The 25,347-nt window shown below is 51.6% G+C and overlaps 1 protein-coding gene across 1 annotated transcript in view; it reads left to right on the forward strand.

Moving 5' to 3' along the window:
• The window catches only part of SMARCC1 (SWI/SNF related, matrix associated, actin dependent regulator of chromatin subfamily c member 1), a 67,855-nt gene that overhangs the window by 36,306 nt on the left and 6,202 nt on the right, over nt 1-25,347 (forward strand). The window contains exons 19-26 of the mRNA XM_052695041.1: nt 978-1,037; nt 4,269-4,527; nt 5,116-5,277; nt 12,768-12,823; nt 14,249-14,363; nt 15,192-15,346; nt 17,840-17,974; nt 22,536-22,791. Coding sequence (XP_052551001.1) covers nt 978-1,037; nt 4,269-4,527; nt 5,116-5,277; nt 12,768-12,823; nt 14,249-14,363; nt 15,192-15,346; nt 17,840-17,974; nt 22,536-22,791 — 1,198 coding nt within the window. The remainder of the gene's footprint in view (nt 1-977; nt 1,038-4,268; nt 4,528-5,115; nt 5,278-12,767; nt 12,824-14,248; nt 14,364-15,191; nt 15,347-17,839; nt 17,975-22,535; nt 22,792-25,347) is intronic.

Below are 25,347 nucleotides of genomic sequence, written 5' to 3' on the forward strand. Positions count from 1 at the left end.
TGTGATGCCCCGTCCATCCCTGGAGGTGTTGGAGGCCAGGTTGGATGGGGCCCTGGGCAGCCTGGGCTGCTGTGCAATGGGGAGGTTGGTGGCCCTGCACTGGTGGAGGGTTGGAGCTTCGTGATCCTTGAGGTCCCTTCTATAGGGCAACATCTGTTACAGAGCTTGCTTCTGTGTCATGTTGCATGGAATGACATTTTTGCTTCAGCAGTTCACCAAATAATCACCAAACTCATAAATCTTTTCATGGTTCTAGACTCTGGTTCTGTTCACACGCATCTTTAGCAACAAATCTGAGCAGATTCACGAGCAGAAGTTCATTTCTCCCCTTGTTTAGCCTGTCTGTGGCAGCTGTTTTGGCTGCTCATAGCAGCCTGCATGAGAGCTGAGCAGCAACAAGATGGATCCCTTGGTCTCAGGTTCTCTGGGTTAACGAGCTGTTAGAAACAGGACACGCTTTCATTTTGGTGTGGTTTTACACAGAGATGTGCAATCTGGGCAATGTTCTTTTATAAGCAGGTGACGAGCTGCTTTTGTCTTCATTTGCTATGTAGTAGCTGAGTGGCTGTAGGAGTTAAAGGGTAAGCTTTGTCCAGTTCTTCTAGGAGATCTGAGGAGGCAACCACAAGATTTGGGAGCTGTAACCCTTGGAGCAGCCGACTGCTAAATGCATTGACTGTGTTCCAATGACTGCTGCTGTCTTTTCAGTTAATTCACTTTTTTTTTTTTTTCTAATTAAAAAAAAAGCCAAACACCCACTGTGCAAATGTGCAGGAAGGCACTGCCCAGCTTGTTTGAGCTGTGAAAACAGAGTGTGAACTGGACGGGATGAGCAGGGGTTTGTTTGCTGTAGTAGGAATACTGTGGAAGGTGGATCTCTGAGTGGGTCAGATAACAGATTCTTCTCCTTCCGTTGTTATTTTCTTCAAGGTCTGCACAAAGAAAGTAGTATTTCATGTTTTCCTTATCTTTTGCAGAGTAAAGGTGCCAGTGCTGGAAGAGAATGGACGGAGCAGGAGACGCTGCTGCTGTTGGAAGTAAGTTCATGGGGGAAAACTGAAGGCCAGGAGACAAAGCCGTGCAGGGTGTTACACATAAAGGAAGATGGTCGTGTAGGTTTGGTAGTTCTTTTGAGGTTGAGGTGGATGACAACGACATCCTTTTGCTGGAGCTGTTTACAGTGGGAAGCAATGCTGAGAGCCAGCAGTTGGAGGGACGAGTGGTGGGGTTCGGTGTGTGCACGAGGCTGGCTGCTGTTGCTGTGGCTTTGGGGCTGGTAAAAGGTTGCAGTTCTGCCTCGAAGCTGTGTCTCTTTCTTTGACCATCATCTCCACAGGAGCACTGCTGCTACACAGATAGAGGGGAAGCATCTGCGTGCTGAGGGCACGTCGTGTTCTTTGAGGTTTGTTCCTATCTGACTGTAGCTGCAACTCAGGAATTAAACACTTAGGAATGTTTGCTCAAAGCCCAGAGCAGATCTTGCAGTGCAGGGGGGTCTTTGCATTGAGCAGCACTTAGCAGCACACCGTGCCCCTCAAGGAATGCTTTATCTGCACCTAAGAACGCTGTGAAGTTCTCTTGATCTTTACAAGCTCTCCAGTAAGCCATAACAGTTCAGGGAGCTGCAAGCAGCCACTTTGGAAGTTGAATTATTTAACACACTGATTGTTTTCCTGTGCTTTGCCTGTTAATAAAGGAAGCTTTTTATTTGGTAGCCTTCAATCCAGCACGTTCATTCGTTCCAGGTTTGGGTGTCAGTCTGCACTCTGCTCCTTGCCTTCCTAGTAGCCTGGGGAAGGACTTTGCTTATGGGAGAAAACAGTGAAGATATGGTGTTCTGACAGGGCTTATCTTGATGTGCTGGCTGCTTCTACTCCTGTTATTAAATGTTTGTACCTTACACTCACACATAGCAAGCAGCAACCTAATGAAATAGTCCAGACAGCATATTCATTTTTCTTTTAGAAAAACAAACAAAGTCTGGAGATTGCAAATGTATTTAATGTGAATTTCAATTATTAATGTTCTCATTCTTCGTGGATTTAACCTATGAATAAATCAGTAAAGAGAGGATACCAGTTCAAGCATAAGTAATGCAGCTGTAACGAGGCAGCTCAGTCCAATTAAATCCTCAGGGCAGCTTTGGGCAAATATATGTGTGGTGCAGTTCCAAAGAATAAGTGGTATCTAAAATAATTATCTAAAATAATGCCCATCCTTCCTCCTGTTGGCTGAGCAGTGGGGAGGGGTTGGGTTTCCCTCCCTGCCTCCCTGCTCTGCCTCTCCGTGCTGTTCCAGAGCTTTCAGCTACTTCTAGGAGGACACCAGAAATCTAACAGGGAGTGAAGGAGAGTGAGTGAAAAGCTGCTGTGTGGCTGCGAAAAGCAGAGCTCCATCTAATATGCTAGAGTGGTTGCAGTGGGGAAGCAATGACACGTAGCTGGATGGATGTAGGGGGAGTGGAATGAATGCTGAATGTGGAATAAATACTTCGCCACGAGTCTGGCCCAGTGAACTGAGCAGTGTCACATTGCTTTAAGCACTGCAGCAAGGTTGGGAGGAGGCTGGGAGAGCAGATCCTGAGCAGTTTGGGATCTTCAGTTCCAGAGAAGCGTGTCTGACCCACATCGTTCTTCTGTTGAGCTTTTAAAGCCCCTCCCCTCGCTGTCTGCTCTGTGGGCTGCAAGGTCCTGCCGTGTTCTTTTCCCCCAGCTCACCTCAGCAGGAGCACAGCTTCCCTGGGCAGGGCTGCCCATCACACTGAGCTGCATGGTGCTGGGGGGCTAACAGGCTTGGTGGCCTCAGTGGTTTGTTCTTATCTTAATGCATCTGTGCTCCTGCTTGCTTAGGGAAACTCAGGTGTCACAGGGAGAAAGGTGGCAGCAGGAGGGCTTTGTCTTCTGCACTACATCATACCTGCAGATGTGTGCTATGAGAAGCCCATGGCAGCAGGGATTTGCTACAGAGATGCTCAGAGGCTGCAGCACCTCCCTACAAAGACAGGCTGAGGGAGCTGGGCTTGTTCAGCATGGAGAAGAGAAGCTGCGGGGTGACCTCAGTGCAGCCTGCAGTGCCTGAAGGGAGCCTGCAGCCAGGAGGGGAGTCAGCTGTGTGCAAGGGGAGATGGCAGCAGGACGAGGGAAATGGTTTGGAGCTGAGGGAGGGCAGCTGGAGGTTGGATGTGAGGGGAAGTTGTGTGCTGTGAGAGCGGGGAGGGGCTGCAACAGCTGCCCAGAGAGGCTGTGATGCCCCGTCCATCCCTGGAGGTGTTGGAGGCCAGGTTGGATGGGGCCCTGGGCAGCCTGGGCTGCTGTGCAATGGGGAGGTTGGTGGCCCTGCATTGGGGGGGGGTTGGAGCTTCGTGATCCTTGAGCTCCCTTCCAACCCAACCATTCTGTGATTAGCATGGGGATCCTCCACACTCTCATGATGCAATACTTAGCTCCAGTATGACTCTTCTCTTGCTCTGGATTATTGCTGGGATGCCCAGCAGCTTCCTGTGAAGTGATGCACAAAAAGAATCGCAGAACCACAGAATCACAGGGCTGGAAGAGAGTTTTTCATCAGAGGGTGGTGAGGCACTGGCACAGGTTGCCCAAGGAGGCTGTGGATGCCCCATCCCTGCAAGCATTCAAGGCCAGGCTGGATGTGGCTCTGGGCAGCCTGGGCTGCTGGTTGGTGACCTGCACACAGCAGGGTTGGAGCTGGATGAGCATCGTGCTCCTTTGCAACCCAGGCCATTCTGTGATTTCCTTTTTTCCTGGTGTATTGGTCTGATGCTCTTTCATTTTCCTGACATCTGCTGAGTGGAGGAGTTGGACTTCACCGTCATATGCAGTACACATATGTGAAATAAATACTGTTTCTGCCCCAAAGAGCTCAGTGCATTAAGGCACAAATGAGAGCACAAGTGCCCTGAAGGGGAATTCTTATGGGAATTAAAAAGCATTCGGTGAGACTTGGCAGGAGAGGCAAACCTTGGTTCTGCATAAGGAGGGGGCACACAGCCTGTACAAATGTTAAAAGTAAATCCCAAATCCTCTGACTTTTCTTGCAATACAGTAACAGCATAAACTTGTGTGATGGTCTGTGCAGGGTGGCACTGAGGTCCTGGTGAGATGAGCTCTCTGGGGCACCAAAATAGCTTCAATAGTCATTGCGTTCCATCTTCTGTTGCCTCACTGAAATAACCAGTGTTGCACAAGGTGGAGTGGTGGTGCTTTTCCCCAGATCAATGAATGTACATAAGGTACCTCCATCTCTCACAGGCCCTGGAGATGTACAAGGACGACTGGAACAAGGTCTCGGAGCACGTTGGCAGCCGCACCCAGGATGAGTGCATCCTGCATTTCCTAAGGCTCCCCATTGAAGACCCCTACCTGGAGAACTCGGATGCGTCCCTCGGCCCCCTGGCCTACCAGCCTGTGCCCTTCAGCCAGTCTGGCAACCCCGTGATGAGCACCGTTGCTTTCCTGGCATCGGTGGTGGACCCTCGTGTGGCATCAGCAGCAGCAAAGGCTGCCTTAGGTACGAGTTCATCCCTGCAGTTATTTCACACTTTCTCTGTGCATCTCAGTTCCTACAGGTTCTTGGAGACCGTGAGATGTTCTCAGGTCTAACGGCCAGCAGTGTATTTTGGTGCACTGGAACTTGGTTTGTAGACAGGCTGGAATAACTCTTAGAAGCCATTGAGTTCCCTTTCTGTGCTCGCTGCCCAGTGGTGCTTTGCAGGCGCTGCCCTGGAATTGCAGTGGCTGATTGCAGTTGGCTGGCTGTGTGTAAATGCATGATGGTAAACTTCCATTTTCCCATTTCCTACCGTTGAAACTCTCAGCCACAGCTGTACCCCCTGGGAAACTCAATGAGATAGGATTTGGGAGTTTTTTCCCTTATTTTCATATGTAAAAGCAAATGTATGTGATTGGAAAGAGTCTCTCGTACCGCATTGGAGAGAGAAAATCAGGCACTGAATGCAGAAAGAAGGAACGTGCTCTCTCAGATACACCTTTGAGAACTCATTTTGACACCAGGCTCACCTGCGTGCTGATTTGAGATCGTAACCATTAATTTTCCTTTAATAACCCCCCAAGTAACATCGTGCCTAATTGTTCACAGAGGAGTTCTCTCGTGTCAGAGAGGAGGTGCCCCTGGAGCTGGTGGAAGCCCACGTGAAGAAAGTGCAGGAAGCAGCACGTGCCTCAGGGAAGGTGGATCCCACCTATGGGCTGGAGAGCAGCTGCATTGCTGGGACGGGGCCGGACGAGCCAGAAAAGATGGGTGAGCATCTGAATGCAGAGAGCTGCACACAGCTGTGCTGGGCCCTTCTTGTGCCTCTTGATTGACTGAGCCCACCTGCAGCAGGAGATGCTGTTGGTAAGGGGCAGCACCAGGGATGGTCATTCCTCTTGTGCTTGCTGCAGGATTACAGCAGGTGGGCTGTAGGATTTATAACTGTGAGGGTGGATGGTGATGGGACAAGGGGAATGGTTTTAAAGTGAGACAGGGGAGGTTTAGGTTGGATATGAGGAGGAAGTTTTTCCCCCAGAGGGAGGTGAGGCACTGGCACAGGTTGCCCAAGGAGGCTGTGGATGCCCCATCCCTGCAGGCATTCAAGGCCAGGCTGGATGTGGCTCTGGGCAGCCTGGGCTGCTGGTTGGTGACCTGCACACAGCAGGGGGTTGGAGCTGGATGAGCATCGTGCTCCTTTGCAACCCAGGCCATTCTGTGGATTCTGTGGTTATTGGCTCCTGACAACAAGTTAGTAACTCAGCACCACCTTTAGTTCTAGCAGTTTGTTTTCCTGCTGTGGATTAATGGAAGTTTTCTTGCTTGGCATATGCATGAGTTGAATGGGCAGAAATAGCAGAGCAGATTTCATGCCAGTCCTGTGGATTGGAGCAGTTGGACAGTGCTGCCTTTCCAGTGCTGTGGTTATGACACAGCAAGCTGAGTTCTGTTTGTGGTCCAGTTGAACCTGCTGTTTCTCAGACACCTTAGCTCTACGTTGGCTCTCCTTATGGCTGTAAATTGAAAGAGGGCAGATACAGACCAGATATGAGGAAGAAATGAGGAGTAAAGAACTGTGAGCGTGGTGAGACACTGGCACAGGTTGTGCAGTGAGGCTGTGGATGCCCCCTCCCTGCAAGCACTGCAGGCCAGGCCGGATGGGGCTGTGAGCAGCTGCTGTGCTGGGAGGTGTCCCTGCCTACAGCAGGGGTTGGAACGACGTGATCTTTAAGGTCCCTTCCAACCCCAACCATTCTATGATTGCACAGCAGTAAGGCGAGCACAGAGGGATATTTAGCTGCATACCTGCTAGTTTCTCAGATCCCTTCATCTCCCGAGCTTTGCACAGATCTGCCAGCTCCTCAGTGCAGCATTATTTTTCACTCCAGCACTGCTGGCTGCTGCTTCGTTCAGCTCGCTGCAGATGACAGTGGTGAGTTCAGCGAGTAGCTTTGGTCAGAACAGTGCTGGCTGTGCTCTGGGCTGATGGGTTGGTTGGACCTGGCTTTGTGCATCTCATCCTTGACTTGCTGTCAGCCTGTCCGGAGACATGAGCACAGTGCACGCTGTGTGATGGGATGGTGAGGGACTGTGCTCCAGTCCATACAACTGAAGGTGAAGAGTTACTTATGTCCAGCGTGATTTTGTGCCCTTTTTCTGTGTTCCTGTTGATAGAATGAGAGGTGGTGGCCTCAGCTTGAGCTGGAAGAAGGTCGGGTTGGATATTGGGAGCAATTTCTTCTCCAAAGAGCAGTTGAGCAGTGGCACAGCTGCCCAGGGGATGGGGGTAACCATCCCAGGGGTGTTCCAGGACCATAGAGACGTGACACTGTGGGCATGGTGGAATGGCTGGCAGTTGGACTTGCTGGTCTTAGTGGCCTCTTCCAACCTGAATGATTCTCTGATGCTCTGAGAACAGCTTTTGCTGTAGTATTCACCCCAAGGACCTCTGTCATGAGTTCTTTGAGCCTTCCTTCTCCGTCCTGCAGCACAGTTGTGGCAGCTCACCATATCCACGTCACTGGCAGAGTTGCTGGTCTGGCAGCCCTTCCTTTAGGAGAACCTTGCCCACAGCTTGCAGGCAGGACCGTTGAGATGCTTGTCATGTAATGTGTGGAGCTGGAGAGCAGCTGCCCATAACACGATTACTTCTGAATGAGCTGCACTGAGTTGTATAAGTAATACTGCCCTGTTATGGCTAATGCGATTTGTGTTGGGCTGTGACTAATGGCATAAATTAGGACAACAGCAGATGGCTCTCCCCGGGGAGCTGCTGAGCAGCAGTGAAGTGGGTCACTGTGATCAGCACCTCCAGCTCAGCCGTGGGTCGTGCTTTAGGGCCCAGTTGGGTTTGCTGGGCTGGGCTGCAGCTGTGCTTTGGTGGCCGGACCCAAAGAGGTGCATCTCACCACAGAGAGCTGAAAATGCCCACTGTGGTCTCTGTACTGTAATTAGAGCTTGTCAGCTGGTGTATTTTTGAAGTAAAGCTCTTAGTGTTGGTGAATTATAGGCACTGCAGAGAGCAAAAGGGGAAAGCAGTGCTGGAGTGGTTCCTGGAGGCACCGCTGATATCCAGGAACACGGGCTGTCCAGTCGTTGGAATCTCCAAGCCGTGGCTCCTTTCAGATTGAAACTGGAAAGCCCAGCAGAGTCCAGAGAAGCTTCCCAGGGCTGTGTGTTATCAGTGTGATGGGAGATGCTGCTGTTGTAATGAAAATGAGCCACCAAAGGAGCCCGGCTCTGCGGGTGGGGATGGAGCTGCAGAGCAGTGTGCAGCACGCCCGTGTGCTCAGCGTTCCTCCCACATCTCCTCTGAGCGTGTGTGCTTTCCTAATAACTTTCCAGAGGTGATTAACTGCACTGCCTGCATATATGTGTGCCAAATGGGGCACTGGGGAGTCTCTGAAGTGCCCGTGGTGGAGGCAGCTACGTGTGGATTCAGGCCTTATCTACCAAGTATTTCCCTGGCACTGTTTCCCTGGTGGGGTATGGATGCTTTGCACTGTAGCTCATCTGTGACAGCAAACAGTGGGGGAATGGTGCTCTGATTTACTGCTCCACTGCAACTGTAAGCAACGTAAGTGATGATTAAATTTAACACTTTACAGCCAGTCTTGTGACGTACAGTAGAGAAGCCGAACACAGGTACGGAGGAGAAGCTTTTTTACCTCATTTGTGGCAGGATGATTTCTTGTGGGTTCCCCAGGCTGTGCTTTAACTCGGAAGTAATCCAAGCCCTGCTGAAATGGGCAGCTTCCCTCCCCACAGCTGGAGCCCCAGGGCTCAGCGCAGCTCCTGCCATGGGGGTGAGGAGCAGCTCTCCTTCCTTCTCTCCCATCCTGCAGGTTTCACATTCCAAAACCTCTGAATGGTGTCAGAGCATCGTGGCTGTCCTGTAAAAAGGATTGTAGGGTCTTTCTCATTACAGTCAAGTCTTCCCCTTTGGTGTTAGAAACGTGCATCTCCAACCATCAGTGCTCATTTGCATCACCAGTTTTATTCTCTGTGACCTGATGCCACCACGTCACAAAGTCAGGAAGGCTGTGTTTGTGTCTTGCAGAAATGCAGGAATGGTTTCTCCTACCTCTCACATGGGGGCTCAGAAATACATTTATTTTTCTTTGCAGATCTTTTCTTACTTGAGTTTGTGATTCATTTTCATTGGATGTTAATTGCTTACAAGGTACCGGAGTTACCTTTCATCCAGAGACAAAAACCTGCTTGAACCCAGCTAAACCGATTTGTAACTCCCAAACTAACAAGCAGCAGCTCCCTTCTTACTGCATGCAGGACTTCCACGTGGGCTCCTTGGTGTGCACAAGTATGGAATGAATGGCACAGCAGGAGCTGTCAGTGCAGATAGTGGCCTGGGAGCTGACACAGGGCAGCACTTCTCAAAATCCATTGACTCCAACCTGCCTCGAGTTGTCATCCTCAGTTCAGAACAACATGTTTTCTTACAGCCAGGACTTGCAGACCTAAGTTAAGTCAGGATGTTCACAGCAATCTTGCTGTCACACGTAACATACCTCCTAATTCTTTCTGCAGCTGAATGTGACCCTCTGATACAGGAGAATTTCTGAAAGAGTCACTCAAGTGTGCTCAGAGAGTCCAGGAGGACTTGCTGTTCCCTGCTGAGAAGGCTGTGGTGGTTTTAGTTGAGAACTTTCCATGTGAAGGCTCAGAGGAAGAAGAGTGCGGGCTGGATGGGGCCCTGAGCAGCCAGAACTGGTGGGTAGCAGCCCTGAGATGGCAGAGGGCTGGGCTGGAACGTCCCTTCCAGCCTAACCATTCTGTGGCCAGCCCTACGGCCGACTCTATGGCCAGCTCTCTGACCTTGCAGTGTGTTTGCCTTGGCACATCTTCTGTGGCAGCGTCGCTAGCGATAGCCAGGATCTGCAAGTGAAAAAGGAATACTTGATGGAGCTCACCTCGGCTGCTGCGGAGTTTAGCAGTGAATGCCTGAGGAGCAGCAGCAGTGGTTGGCCGTGCAGCTGCACAGCACGACCCACGTGAATATCTCTGGGTGCAGCAGGGCACCACGCTGCACCATCCACTGCTTTTCTTTACCCTGAGAGTGGCAGCTTTGCTGTGTGTTGTACTCAGAACACAGGAACCCTCGCCTCCAGGACTGAGGTTAGAACAGAAGGGGGAATTCAGTCCTATCTGAAAGACCTGATTTTGGCTTTTGTCCTATTAGCCATTGTCCTATGGGATTTGCTCTGAGTTGTAACTTCTGAGGTGCTTCCCTTTCCACCACGAATTGAATCATGGTGGCAGATGGGTTGGATAAGTAGATTTATCTTCTTCAAGTCAGGAAACCATCATCTTGGTCAGAGATTTCAATGTATTTTTCTTCTACACTGTTTAATGCTTTTCTTATATACATGGCAGGGGCTTCTGTAAAAACTTTTCTACAGAACTGTTGCTGTTGAAGGGATGCATTCTGTGCCTCTGTTTTGCTTCAGTGCAGCAGGGGGGAATTAGCAGTAAAAGGAGGATTACAGAGAACAGCCCCCCTCCACCAGCTGGTGTCTTCAGATGGGTGAGGGCTTTCCAGCAGCACTGCTATGTTGGTACAGCAGTGTGTGCTGGAGCCCTGGGCTAAGCAAGCTTCCTTCTTAATGCCTGTGTACGTGAAATTGCACTGGGGTGTCTGTTCTGGCAGCTGTGGGATCCTGGGCAAGGAGCACAAGGCTGTGCTGAAGCTTCCTTCTGGTCTTGTTACGGAACAGTTGGGGTTGTTTGGCCTTTAGAACAATTTTTGGGCAAAGTATTGGGAAGTGGTGCAATGCTCGGTCACCTTCCTGATGTTCTGCATTGAAACACTTGCTATCTCATGTCCTTCCCCATCAGCACATTTGGTATCTCTTATCCTGAAAGGCCTCAGGATCAGCAGGAGTGAATGAGCCAAGGGTTGGCACCAGGAGGTCGGCGCCAAGGACAGCATCCCCACTGCTGCTAAAGCCCTTCTCTCAGTGCATACACACAGCCATGGTGCTGATAGTGCTGCTGGAGCACTGCCAGAGGTTGCATCTCTGTTTTCCTTTTTGCCCCTTTAGCTTGCTTACAGTCGAGCCATTCCTGCCTTGGTAGGTGCCAGAGGTGAATGGGCTGCGAGCTGGGCAGAAAGCACTCTGCAGCTCCCAGGTCTGGCAGTGCTGGCAGAGCTCCTCACATGTCTGTGTCACAGCTATTTGGATGCCATGCAGACAGTAAATAAGAGGCTATTAGCTTGAAGAGCTCGGTCTCACCAGCCAGAACCCAGACAGGCAGCAGCAGGAAGCACGTTGTCATGGGCTGGATGTCCATCCTGATGGCTGCTGCTGTGATGGCACTGCGGCCAGGGTTGGGTATTTCTGGGGGTCTGGTAAAGTTGCTGCAGGTTCCCAATGGAAAGAATGCAGAGAAAGTCCTGGGAGTCCTGGTGGGTGAAGAACTGACCGTGAGCCAGCAGGGTGCTCTTGTAGCTTGGAAAGCCAATGGCATCCTGGGCTCCATCAGCAGAGGGGTGGCAGCAGGGACAGGGAGGTGATTGTCCCTCTCTGCTCTGCTCTTGTGAGGCCTCATCTGCAGTGCTGTGTCCAGGTCTGGGGCCTCCAGGACAAGAAGGACAGGGAGCTGTTGGAGAGGGGCCAGAGGAGCCACAAAGATGCTCAGAGGGCTGCAGCACCTCCCTACAAAGACAGGCTGAGGGAGCTGGGCTTGTTCAGCATGGAGAAGAGAAGCTGCGGGGTGACCTCAGTGCAGCCTGCAGTGCCTGAAGGGAGCCTGCAGCCAGGAGGGGAGTCAGCTGTGTGCAAGGGGAGATGGCAGCAGGACGAGGGAAATGGTTTGGAGCTGAGGGAGGGCAGCTGGAGGTTGGATGTGAGGGGAAGTTGTGTGCTGTGAGAGCGGGGAGGGGCTGCAACAGCTGCCCAGAGAGGCTGTGATGCCCCGTCCATCCCTGGAGGTGTTGGAGGCCAGGTTGGATGGGGCCCTGGGCAGCCTGGGCTGCTGTGCAATGGGGAGGTTGGTGGCCCTGCATTGGTGGGGGGTTGGAGCTTCGTGATCCTTGAGCTCCCTTCCAACCCAACCATTCTGTGGCTCTAACTTGGGTCACTTCATTGATCCAGCCTCCAGGTACTGCTGTCAGTAAGCTGGGGAGGAATGGGAGAATGAAGGAGCACGGTGAGGGTGGGAGAGTTGTCCAGGACCATCCATCACAGGACACCTTTTGGACTGTCTTCTCTGACTTGAGCATCATTATTATTCAGTTCCCATTCGTTGGGCTCCGTATGTGGATGCAGTGAGATGGAGGTCGGCCTCTTCCTTGCTAACAGCAGTAGAACAAGGGTCATGGCTTCAGGATCACCAGGGGAGGGTCAGGTTGGATATGGGGAACAGTTCTTTCCCCTGAGAGTGATCAGTGCTGGCGCAGCTGCCCAGGGAAGGGGGGGGTCACCATCCCAGGGCTGTTCAGAGCTGTGGGGATGTGGCACTGAGGGATGTGGGCAGTGGGCATGGGGGGGTGGATGGGGATCTCAGGGGTCTCCTCCAACCTGAATGCTTCTCTAATTCTGTCTGTAAGGCATGTGAAATGCCAGCAAACTCCGCTGTATGGTCTGCAAGGCATCAAGTGCTGGCGTAGGCAGTAATGAGGTATTGCTTTGGGAACCTTAGCACAGAATTGTGGCATCTGCAGGATGGAATTTAAATCTTCAGCTGACCTGCAGCCCCGGAGAGTGCTGCTGGATGGGCCGTGCATCAAAAGCAGCTCAGGGGATCCGGTGCTGAGGAGGAATTACAAGTCTGGCAGCTCCGTAATTGAGGTTAATCATGTAACTGACAACCATCTACAGAACCAAATTGGCTGTATTGGGGAAAACATTGTATAATGCTGTGACTTAGCAGTGGGAATTACTGTGTGACTCCAGCACTGCGGAGCTGTGTGTTAAACTCCTCTTTATGTGGCTAAAATTGATAGAGCTGAGTGTTTCCCCCTCTGTGGGTGAGCTGGGTGTATCAGCAGAGCACAGATAATGCCACGTTTTGTCCTGCTCGGTGGGCTGAAAAGAAAACCTCTTACATTTACATTTGCAAGTAAACTTGGTTTTTGAACCAAGATTAATGTAAGAGGCTTTGTGTCCTCCAGGATTTCAGTGCTGTGTGGCTTTCCTTATAAACCATCATCAGCACGGAACAGAAAATGGAGTTAATTCTGAAATGAGCCTAATGAATGAATGTTATGACAATTCTAAATACTTTATTTGTGTTCTCAGATGGAGCCGAAGAAGAAAAAATGGAAACAGAGACAGATGGGCAGCAGCCTGAGAAGGTAAACTCAGCTCAGCATATGGCTCTGATGAGGCACTTCTGACACTCACAGACCCAAATCACTGCGTTCTGAAATGCCTGATAAGAAGGGGGTAGGAGTGTGCTGGTCAGTCCTGTGAGAGCAGTGCTCCCCAGCACTTTGCAGTCCCTGCTCCACTTGCAGTGAGTGCTCTGGTCTTCAGTCATTGCCACGTTTCTTTTGCCAGCATCTTGTTTCCTAGTCCTGAGAAAAGGAGCTTGGGGCTGGGAGGAAATGTAAAGCAGTCAGTATCAAATGAATCGTGGGGACTTCAGCTGCAGAAGGACATTGGTTTGCTATTGTTCAGGACTTGTAGTGGTCTAAGGCAGGAGTTGCTTTGAAGTCTTGCCCTGGAAAAGTCTGTCTGGTGGCAAATTGCCTTCCCCAGAGTTGAAAGCAGCTTTTGGCTCTGTCAGGATCAGAGGGGTGAGGGCCTTCCTGGGAAACGGTGAGTTGTTTGGGTTCCTTGCAGTGCTTGGCAACCATGATTGAGTGGAGCTGGGCAGACAACCTGAATAATGATTAACTGCTGTTGGAACTCTGCAGTGACAATGGGGGCAATGCTTGTTCAATGTGTGCAGCTCTGCAGCTCTGGGTGCTGCTTTGGGAGCTGTTCCATCCCCTGGGTGTGGGAGATGAGGTTGGGCTCAGTGGAGGTCTCTGTAGCTGGTCAGTGAAACTCCTTTTTGCAGGAAATCTCCAAGGGAAAAATGATGCTTGCAGTCTCAAGCATGAAGCTGCTGCTGATTCCATTGCTGATAGCTTAAGGTGCCCAGATTTAAATTGTTTCCCTTTCTTTTTGCAAACATTGCTCTCCCACCAGTTCCTGGGCAGAAACACGTAATTCAGCTGTGGCATTTGGGCCCACAGGCCACTGCTGTGGTTACAGTTCCTCACAATTTGGAGATAACGGGTGGGCAGATGAATGCATTCAAGGCCAGGCTGGATGTGGCTCTGGGCAGCCTGGGCTGCTGGTTGGCGACCTGCACACAGCAGGGGTTGGAACTGGGTGAGTTTTGTGGTCCTTTGCAACCCAGGCCATTCTGTGGTTCTGTGATTCATCCCATGGTTCTATGAATGCTGTGAACATAACAAACACTGGACAGGGTGTGAGGTGTGCCCACATCCACGTGGGGACAGCAGGGAGCAGAACACGTGCCAGCAGGTTCTGTAGGGTGTCACATCCCACCAGGTGGAGAGCTCAGCCTGGGCCGCTGGAGCTGATGCTGCAGTTACTGGCTTTATTCAGGTTGTTGGTAGGAGTGTCAAAATGGGCTTCAGCAGAAGTCAGCCTTTAAAGTTTAATCCTCCTTCATGATTGCAAATCAATTTGAAAGCTGTCAACCAAGTCAACAGTGGGTGCCTCGTATAGCTCTCATTCTCCAAACAATCCTTCATCCCGTTTAGGTTGAAAGCAAAGCAGAGAGTGAAATTGAGGAAGGTGATAAAGTACAAGAAGGAGAAAATGAGAGGAATCCAGAAAAGGAACAAGAAAGTGAAGCGACTGCAGACACCAAACCAGGTAACTGCCCCCAGCTGTTCCTCAGGCTGTGCTAGCTTTAATAGCCTTCCTCTGAAGTGTTTGGAAGGGACCATAAACTCAGTTGTGGCAGAAGTATTTCCTCCTGCACATCAGGCAGCTTCGTGCTTCAGTAGTAAATATTCTGGTTTAATTTTGCTGCCAAGCTCAGGCACTGAATTCTTCCTTGAACTCATTTTAGAGCTCAGCTGAGCTTTGTGTTGTGACTGGGTGGAGAAATTACAGTTGGAGAGCGAGTGTAGGTCAGAATTCTTTTCTTCTGCCTGTATTCCACTCCATCTGATCACACAAAGAAATGGGGCTGCCCACTTCTACGCTTAGAAAGTAACTCTGTGGGGTGATTTCCCTGTGAGGTGCTGCAGTCTTTAGTTTGATGGGCTGTTCCTCCATGGGCTGTTCCTCTTGTTATTTGACACGTTCTCTTTACCTGGTGGATGTATTGCTCTTACCTGGGGCTTACAGCCAGCATGTTGGTGCCAGGAAGAATGAGATGTGTTGGAATTCATATAGAAAGAAGAGGTGGTAATGGAGTTGATCTGGAAATACAGCTAGAAGAGGTCCGGTGGAGGCACACTGATGGCAGAAAAGGGATAAACAGGATGGAAACTGAAAGTGTGTGTTGGATCAGACCCTTTTAAACTAATGCTGTCCCCTCTGCAGCACTCGGATGGGCGGCAGCAGCAACGTAGGACTGGTGGGGTGTGGATGAATGGCTTGGTTTGACTCAGAGCAGTGCAATTCCTGTCCTGGCACCGTGCTGCTCACAAAGGGGGAATGCACGTAACGAACTTGGCCACAAATCTCTTGCAGAAGAAAAGGAGGCAGAAGAGAACAAGGAGAACGTTGATGCAAGCAAAGACAAAGAAATGGAGGCTGGGAAGAAGAAAGTGGAACACGAGATCTCGGAAGGAAATGTGGCTACAGCTGCAGCTGCTGCTCTCGCCTCAGCTGCCACCAAAGCAAAGGTTTGTTCTGCACACAGATCCACTGCTTGGTTTGCAGTTCACATTAGATCTCTTTTTAAAATGGTCTTTTGTTCCAGAGCTGTAGAATTTCACGTTCTGATCTCTAATACCTTGAAAGGCCACAGATGCCATCTTTGATTTCTTCTGCTTGGCCTCATCAGTGAAGCTGTGTAACGTAATTCGGGCGCTGCTCGTGCCTTTATGAAGCCAGTGAGCAGCCCTGAGAAAGAGCTGTAACTCTTGGCATCCCTTGTAAGGGCTTCCCTCTGCTCGGTGGCTCTGCTTGTGGTGCTGAAGGAAGCAGCACCCTCTTGTTGCCTTTGTGCAGTGCCATTGTGACCCCTCACTGGGAACAAGGAGGCAATGTGCTCAGATGCAGTGGTGCAGTGGTTTTCATGGGCAGCTGGATGAAACCTGAGCACAGAGGTGCTGCTTTCTGCTCACAGCGTGCTTTTGGCCGTCATTCGTCTCCTGTTTGTTTGTCTGCAGTCCCTTAATGAGCTGTGCTTTGCACTGATGCCCTGGTAGCTCTTACACCCCATCATGACCACTTGCATGCTCTCCTTTGTTCGTTCTCTTTTTGCAGGAACCAGAACGCCTTTGCTTCTTTCACAGTATCATTTTCAGTCTCTGTTTCCATGTCACGTGGTTTCTGCCTGCCTTCCTTGTGCATCACATCTGCATCCACGCTGCTTCCAGTCCCAGGCCCTTCCACCTGCATAACCCACAGGATAACCCACTGCTGCTCAGCAGCCTTGCAGGTGTTTCCAGCCATGCTTCACTTTAAAGCATGGAGTTTAATCTCTGCTTAATGGAAATCTTGGTTCTCCAAATCAAACCGATATCCCACTTGCCTCCATTAGGTGCTAACGAGTGCTGGAGGGAGAAGGGACTCAGCTTATGATCGTACTGATATTCCCAAAGAATTCTAGCTTTACATTACAGGAAATAATATGTTTTAATTAGAGCGCTCGTGCTTCCGAGTAGAATTCAGATGCAGCAGGGATTTCTCCTTCCAGCTGCATTTAAAAACCCAGGCAGTGTTAAGGCTCTTGCTGAGCTGTGTTTTGTCTGAGGCTAATTCAGTTCTTCACGTTAAGCTCCAGACCTGGCCGTGTAAAGAGCTGTTACAGAGTTTTTGATTTGATATCAGAGGAATTATTGCAGTTATAAGGAGAACCAAGGATTGGAGGAAAGTTGTCCTATCTGGAGAGTGATGTCCAGTGCATGAGAGCATTTAGGGGAGAGCCTCCGTGTCACAGGATTGTTTGAGTGGGAGGGGATGGGCTGCCCTGCTGCAGGCAGAGACACCTGCAGCTCCATTGGGTGCTCAGAGCCCCTCACAGCCTCCCTTGGGGGCACCAGGGGAGGGAATATGATGAGAAAACACCTCTGGGTTGGGATGAGGCAGGGAGATCATCACCACTTACTGTCAGGCAAAACAGACCAGCCACAGTGGTGAATCACAGAGGATCAGACACACAGAACCATAGAATGGCTGGGGTTGGAAGGGACCTTAAGGATCATGTAGTTCCAACCCCCTGCTACAGGAGGGACACCTCCAGCACAGCAGCTCACAGCCCCATCCAGCCTGGCCTGCAGTGCTTCCAGGAAGGGGGAAGATTCTCTTTGCTTTACACTTACAGAGGTCTCCCAACTTTCCAGCTTGTGACTGCAGACATCTTTTACCTGACTTCTTGCTAACAGTGTAATAATTAAAATTACATCAAGCCAGGCAAAATGTCCATCAGAGGCTTTGTGTCCCAACCATGGGAGTTTTGTCACCGGCTTTTATTGCACATCTTTTAGTTTCACTGAAGCCCACTCACTGACACTGCCCTGGTGCCACGCAGAAATGCAGTGGTGGCAGTGCCTGTTCTGAGCATGGCTTCATTTGGAGCTGTAAGCTGTCAGTGAGAGCTGGTGGGCTCTTGTGAGTCCGTGTGCCTCTCCCACCTGAGAAGTGCAGCATTCCATGGGCTGTCTCATGCCGTGTATGAAGCTCTATGTCTCCCATGCCAGGTACCTGTCTGTGTGTCTGTCACAGCCTTTCAGGGAGTCTGCATTTTCCTGTTCTGTTTGGCACTGTGTACACACAGCCTTGCAGCCTGGTTATCAAAAGAAACTGGATGGGACTGTTTTGAGTTCCTTTTCATAGACAGGCTCTGCCCCATCCTGGAGCTGAACTGCTGCAGCAAGAGGTTGTATGGCTTTATAGTGAGGTGCTCCCCTGTTTGCATCTCCCCTGGGCATGCTGTGTCCTGAGTGTTGGATGGCTAGTGAGAAATGAGCAGCCACAGTGCTGCCTGTGTTACAACCAGACCCCTATTTAAAAGCTTGGTAGCATCCTGAGGGCTTCTGATTCTGAGCATAAAGTTGATAATCTGGAGTCCTGATTTCTGTCCAGACACAGAACAGAATGGCTACAGCTAGGTGCAGGTGTGGCTGGTAACCATGAAATGCATTTAAAGCTGAGCTCTGTTTTATTCTCAGCATCTAGCAGCAGTGGAAGAAAGAAAAATCAAGTCCCTGGTTGCTCTCCTGGTGGAAACACAGATGAAAAAGCTGGAGATAAAGCTTCGCCATTTCGAGGAGCTGGAAACCATTATGGACCGAGAGAAGGAGGCAGTAAGTAGTGGGATGCTGATCTGAAATGGGGCTCAGTACTGGCGAGACTTCATGTGTGCTAAGAGCAGCTGCAGCTTTGCTCCCTGTTGTGCAGCAATTTCTACCCCAGCTGGAATTTGTTGTTCCCCTGTGCTGTTTGAGTCCTCCCTGCTATGCAGAATCTTCCCTTTACCACAAGCAGCAAACTGGGGACATCACAGATTTGCTTCCTATCTGTTACTTGTGCCATGTGAGCTTTGTGCAGGCCTTGTGACCTGGCTGATATCTGACGTAAGCACTGCTGCTTCCTGGGAAGAGAACGCAGTGATGGACACCTGGCTTCCCCAGAGGGATGGGGAGCCAGTGCTGCCTGCTTCTCTTCCTGACCTGCTCTGCAGGTTTGGTTTTAAGTGTGCACCTCCAGTTTTTGGAGGATATCCTTGGAAGAATCCTCCAGGTGAGATGCCATCCAACTGCTTGCTGTAGGCAGGGATTTGTGTTGGCTGGGGAGGGCAGCAGCAGCTGCAGCACAGGGAAGCAGCGATGCCACATGAGAAGAGGGGACTGCTGGTAGCAACCATGGATGTGTCATAGAATGATAGAGTAGCCTGGGTTGCAAAGGAGCACGATGCTCATCTCATTGCAACCCCCTGCTGTGTGCAGGTCGCCAACCAGCAGCCCAGGCTGCCCAGAGCCACATCCAGCCTGGCCTTGAATGCCTGCAGGGATGGGGCATCCACAGCCTCCTTGGGCAGCCTGTGCCAGTGCCTCACCACCCTCTGGCTCAAAAACTTCCTCCTCATATCCAACCCAAACCTCTCCTGGCTCAGTTTCAAACCATTCCCCTTGTCCCATCACCACCCACCCTCACAAACAGCCATTCCCCTTCCTGTGTATCCACTCCCTTTGGGTACATCTGGCAGTGAGGTGGAACCAGAGGAGCTGGGCAAGCAAAGGAAAGCATTGCTGATTTGTCTTCAGTCTGGTGGGTGGTGAGTTGGGGCCAGCTGGGAATGGCAGTGCCATTGGGAGTGACTGTGGTGCAGCCCAGGCTGGGATTGATGATAGTAGCACTGTGGGGATGGCTCATGGGTGCCTGCATCTCTTAAAGTCAGGGTGCAACAGGAGGAGATGCTGTGCCTGGTGGGCTCTGACTGGTGGATGCCCCATCCCTGCAGGCATTCCAGGCCAGGCTGGATGTGGCTCTGGGCAGCCTGGGCTGCTGGTTGGTGACCTGCACACAGCAGGGGGTTGCAATGAGATGAGCACTGTGCTCCTGTGCAACCCAGGCCGTTCTGTGATCCATGCAATGACTGCACACCTTCCTTCCCATTGTAGTTCCATGGGCTTTTGCTGTGCAGTTCCTCTGCAGCTATGACAAAGCTGACCCAAAGCTGCACTGTAACCAGGCAGCAGTCCATGCGTGTGTTATTCTCTCTTACCTTGCTTTCTGTCAACATGCAGTTGCTCCAGATGTGAGGAAGATACTGAGCGGTCATTCTAGGAGTTGTCACGTTTGCCCTGCCATGTGAGTTCAATGGAATTCACATCCTGGCCGTGGCATTAATCACACTGATGGGGTTTGACAAGCTGTGGTCTCCTGTTGCAGCAGAATGTCAGCAGGATTGGCTGGATTGCTCAGCATCTTCCACCACCTCAGTGCAGTGTCTGCCCCGACACTGATTGGCAGTGCTGGAAATGGACCTAACTATTCTGAAAAGGTTCTCCCTGGCTGTTTTGGGGGATATGTTCTATTAGTGACAGGGTTTTTCCACTTTGAGGCATGTGACATTTTCCTTCTTAAAAATACACAGACGGATTTTTTTCCTCCTTGGCTTTCTGGCAGCTAAACGTGGTCTTTTCACCTGTCACTGCGGATATTGGGTGGAACAATTAAAGCAAAAAAGCCCTTAGTGCTGTTGCACGCTGTGCAGATGCCCTTATTTGCTGCTGTGTTACAGCAAAGATAAGTGTTGGAAGAAATGTGTGCTGCAGACTGCGCAGTGGAAGGCGATGGGCAAAACAAATTGACTCAGTGTTTAAGCTGAAGCAATTTCAGTGCTGCCAACTCTGGTTGTGTGCAATGGGAATCCTGTTGGTGGGAGCCTCGTTGACCCAGAATTTATAATCGCACACGAATGCCTTCCTTTACCATTTCTGTATGGGGAGGAGTTACTTTCTGAAGAAGGAACTGTTATACAGACTGTTGTGTGAGCACACATGTGTACAGAGTGCTTGTAAGAGTGCCTCTAATGGTGAATCTCTCTGCAGCAGCACCAAAATGCGTTGCCACAAACCTGAGGGCTGTGGGGAAAGTTGTGGCCATGGCTGCGTGCCTGAATGTGAGCTGTAAGGAACGGGGTTATGAGGGAGCTGAGCTGTTTGTGCTCGTCCTGCTGGGCGGCCCTGCTTTGCTCCTGCAGGTCCTGCAGCACACAGAAGCAGACTGCTGGGACCTTCCCACTGAGAAGTGTGCTGGTACCAATTGCCTTTATGCTGCTCCAGCCTTCCGCTGGCCGTCTGCAATGCTGTGCTGAGCTTGTGGGCATGGATGCAGGAAGGACTGGGGGTCCTGGTGGGTGAAGAACTGACCGTGAGCCAGCAGTGTGCTTTGCAGCTTGGAAAATCAATGGTATCCTGGGCTGCATCAGCAGAGGGGAGGCAGCAGGGACAGGGAGGTGATTGTCCCTCTCTGCTCTGCCCTCGTGGGGCCCCACCTGCAGTGCTGTGTCCAGGGCTGGGGACCCCAGGACAAGAAAGACAGGGAGCTGTTGGAGAGGGGCCAGAGGAGCCACAAAGATGCTCAGAGGCTGCAGCACCTCCCTACAAAGACAGGCTGAGGGAGCTGGGCTTGTTCAGCATGGAGAAGAGAAGCTGCGGGGTGACCTCAGTGCAGCCTGCAGTGCCTGAAGGGAGCCTGCAGCCAGGAGGGGAGTCAGCTCTGTGCAAGGGGAGATGGCAGCAGGACGAGGGAAATGGTTTGGAGCTGAGGGAGGGCAGCTGGAGGTTGGATGTGAGGGGAAGTTGTGTGCTGTGAGAGCGGGGAGGGGCTGGAACAGCTGCCCAGAGAGGCTGTGATGCCCCGTCCATCCCTGGAGGTGTTGGAGGCCAGGTTGGATGGGGCCCTGGGCAGCCTGGGCTGCTGTGCAATGGGGAGGTTGGTGGCCCTGCATTGGTTGGAGCTTCGTGATCCTTGAGATCCCTCCCAACCCAACCATTCTGTGATTCCATGAGGAGCCTAACACAGAAGTGGTTGATTGGGCTCTGCATGGTTTCGGCACAAGCCTGCATCATAACTTGTATGAAGGAACCTTTTTCCTGTGTCCAACCATCTTTTCTCACAAACCACAGCAGGGTAGGGTGCCATGGAGAGAGCACAGCAGCAGTGTAAGTGAACATAACAAGTGTGTGTTAGCAGTGCTTTGGTCTTCAGGGTCACTTGTAACAGTTCCTTTCTGAACCTCCTGCCGCCTACCGACTCTGTTGCCATACATGCACCATTACACCATTGGTGTCTGTGTCTCCTCGTTTCATCCTGTCCCTCCCCCTAACCTGTCCCATTGGGCAGGGACAAAGGGCTCATGGCAGTGTGACAAATCGCATTGTTGTCCCTGTGCTCTGACAAACAGCCCCCGACCAGCAGGATGCATTATTCATCAGCTCTGTCCCCATCTGGTTCTGCTGCTGAATGCACGCTCTGTAGTGGAATTTGGTTCTCATCCGTGTTTTGTCAGCACTCACAAGGGCAGCACAAAGCGTGGGGGGCTCTGGGATTCCTGCAGGGCATCCCTGAGATGTGCAGCTCCTCGGCAACGCTGCCCGGGTCGGTCACAGAGTGCAGCTGCAGCACCTCTCAAACCTGATGCATGAGTAGCAAACAGAGCTGGTTTCTTAACTGTCATAGAAATGCATTATGATTCTTAATTAAGAGTCATAGAATCACAGAACGGCCTGGGTTGCAAAGGAGCACGATGCTCATCCAGCTCCAAGCCCTGCTGTGTGCAGGTCACCAACCAGCAGCCCAGGCTGCCCAGAGCCACATCCAGCCTGGCCTTGAATGCCTGCAGGGATGGGGCATCCACAGCCTCCTTGGGCAACCTGTGCCAGTGCCTCACCACCCTCTGGGTGAAAAACTTCCTCCTCATATCCAACCCAAACCTCCCCTGTCTCACTTTAAATCCATTCCCCTTGTCCCATCACCACCCACCCTCACACACAGCCATTCCCCTCCTGTTTATCCGCTCCCTCTGGGCACTGAAGGCCACCATGAGGTCTCCCTGCAGCCTTCTCTTCTCCAAGCCAAACCATCCCAGTTCTCTCTGAGGAAAGGTTGAGAGCTGCACGGTTTCTGCTGGAACTGCAGCAGTGCTGGATGCTCTGTGCAATTTATGATCAAGTAGTGTGTTAATAGCAGTACTGAAAGAGTCTCTAGGATGAAATGAGGCGAGATCATTGGGTGCAGCTGGGAAATGGCCTGTGCCCACCGCTGCACACAGGACAGGTTGTTTCTGCTCCCAGCTGCCCCGTTGCGAGGCTCTCAGTTTGCTGTTCTGACCCATTCCCTTTGTGTTTCTCCCCCCAGTTGGAGCAGCAGAGGCAGCAGCTGCTGACGGAGCGCCAGAACTTCCACATGGAGCAGCTGAAGTACGCCGAGCTCCGCGCCCGGCAGCAAATGGAGCAGCAGCACAGCCAGAATGCCCAGCAGCCGCACCAGCACCCCGCGCCCGCGCTGAACCCGCTGGGCACAGCAGCTCACCAGGGCCTCCTGCCCCACCAGCAGCCCCCGCCGTACCCCATGATGCACCATCAGATGCCTCCACCTCACCCCCCCCAGCCAGGTAAGGATCCAAGCACGGCGCTGCCGTCGCCACCCGTGGGAGATGGAAGGGAGAAGGGCAGGGGTCGGGTCTCTGTTGCCGGTGTCGGCTGGAGTCGGGGCGCATGGGATTCCATAGGAGCCCTGCCGTGGGTGGTGGGTGCTGCCTGGCCGAGCCACGGGCTGTTTCCAAAGCTCTGGATGGAGAAAACAAAGGAAGTAAAAGCGGAGCTGCCTCCGAGCGTCATTGCCAGACGTCTCTCAGCCTGTCTGTATTTCCTTCAGACTTTTTCATGCCAGGCAATCTCTGCTCTTTCAACAGCAATCGTTCACTCCGATTTTCTCCAGTTCGTGACCTGTCTGATCGGGTAAAAGCTTAAGGGAAGGGACACGAGCTGAGGAGCAGAGCAGGCAGCTCCTGAGGCACTTCTCCATGGCAGGAGGTGTGACTGATGTGCTCCGTGCCTTCCTCAGGGCATCCCAGCTCCTGCCCCATGGCTGTGCTGCTGTCAGCTGGGAATCACAGAGCCGTGTTGGTCGGAGGAGCGGCTGGAAGCACAGCAGCAGAGCAGGTTGTGCCATGGAGGTTTGGATGTCGTTGGGGATGAAGATACTCCTAACATTGAGGGGTGGGGAAGCAGAGTGGCCCAGTGATCGTGCAGGACCAGCTTGGAAAGCAGCATTCCTGCCATTTATTCCAACCTGCGTGTGCTTCATTGCAGAACAGGTAGCTCTGCTTCTAAGAGACAAAGCTGCAAAGTTTTACCTTTATTAATGCAGTTCTGCCTTAAAACCATTCACTGTGAAAAGGGATTGGGACTGTCCAGTGTTGTGCTGGGAAGGAGCTTATGGGAATTAGAAGGGAAGGCTTTGCAATGCCTGCTGAGTGCTGCTGAAATCATTTCAAGCAAAAAAAGCCACCTGGAATGGCTGAACCTGGTTGGGTGGCAGGGAGGGAGCAGAGCTTCTGTCAGTTTTCAGCTGCTGGACCAAAACCATTCTAAAAGATGACCGGTGGGTTATTAATTAACCATCTTTCCTATGGTTTTGTGATAAAATAGGCCCTGGGTTGGATTGGAGTGATGTAATGCCTGGTTGGTCTTGTTTTATATGCCGTATTGATTACTTAGTTTGTTCATTGAGTGCAATGAAGAACCGTTCTGTGCCTTGGAGAAGGGGCAAATTGAAGGTGGTTTGTAGGAGGGGGCCATACAGTGTGCCATCAGACCAGCTCTCACAGGCTGCTGTTGAGACTGAAAGCATAACGAGGTAATATGCTTCATTGTGCTCATTAGGGGGCCAGTAAGGCTTCGTTTCTAAGATGCTCACATCCTCAGTTCACATCATGCCTTATCACTTCTGCCCCACCAGAGTCATCCAGGCCCTCCTTGTCTGCAGCAGTCCCTGCAGTGTGCATTGCAGGGAGTGCAGTGCTGTTAATTACTGAGCACACCTCTCCTCACAGGCTGATTAAAGTGGGTCAGTAATTGACCCCCCCCTCCTGCTGGGTGATGGTGAGCTGCTGGACGTGGAGCTTTGTGCAGGAGTGGGGAAGGAGAGCAACCCAGGGAGTTCACTGCTTCCTCCAGTGAGTTCAGCTCTTGTGTGCCGAGCCAGGCTGGGGTTGTGCCACAGGAGGGACCCTGCAGTCTGCAGATATGGTGACCCAGAAGCTCTCCTGGCTTTCTGTTTGGCTACTTGGAGTTTTCCACTGTTCAGCTTTCCTTCCTCACCGTCAGAACGTCACGGTGTGGTGCTGTGCAGATGGTGCATGCACAGCCATGATCTGCAGCAGCCCTGCTGGAGCCCTCGGGCACTCAGCAGCTGTGTTCTGCACACACACACACACACAGCCCATGGGCTGCATGCATTAGGAAAAATAAACAGCCCCATCACATCAGACTGCTCATGTTCTGTCTGTGATAAAACAGCAGAGCTGCTATCACAATGTATGCATCTTCCTCCCTTATGCTTTCCCGGGATGACTGTGATGTATTCATTTGTGTCAATCTTGGCAAGTGAGCAGTAAAGTAGTTTAATGCATTGATCAGGAGTTGGGACTCAACTTTGGATCTCACTGGGGGCACCAGGCAGGATGCTGGCATGGGTTTGGGTCTCCGCTTTGGGTCTCCGCTTTGGGTCTCCGCTTTGGGTCTCAGCTTTGGGTCTCAGCTTTGGGTCTCAGCTTTGGGTCTCAGCTTTGGGTCTCAGCTTTGGGTCTCAGCTTTGGGTCTCAGCTTTGGGTCTCAGCTTTGGGTCTCAGCTTTGGGTCTCAGCTTTGGGTCTCAGCTTTGGGTCTCAGCTTTGGGTCTCAGCTTTGGGTCTCAGCTTTGGGTCTCGTTGGTGTCAGCAGGCAGGATGCTGGTGTGGGATTGGCTCTCCTTCGAGTCTCATGGCTGTCACCAGGCAAGCTGCTGGCCTTAAGGGTGGTGAAAAGTGGAGCTGTTGATTCATCAGACTGTGAGCAAAATGCAAAGTCAAATGTCTTTACAGTGATTGACGTAAGCTGAAGAGATGGCAGGAAACAAAGCAGAAGAAGGATCTGAGAGGCGTTTATAGATGGAAAGAGGGAAAGCTG

This window comes from Tympanuchus pallidicinctus, unplaced genomic scaffold (assembly GCF_026119805.1).
Source record: "Tympanuchus pallidicinctus isolate F22 unplaced genomic scaffold, pur_lepc_1.0 scaffold3, whole genome shotgun sequence".
In the NCBI taxonomy this organism is placed as follows: domain Eukaryota; kingdom Metazoa; phylum Chordata; class Aves; order Galliformes; family Phasianidae; genus Tympanuchus; species Tympanuchus pallidicinctus.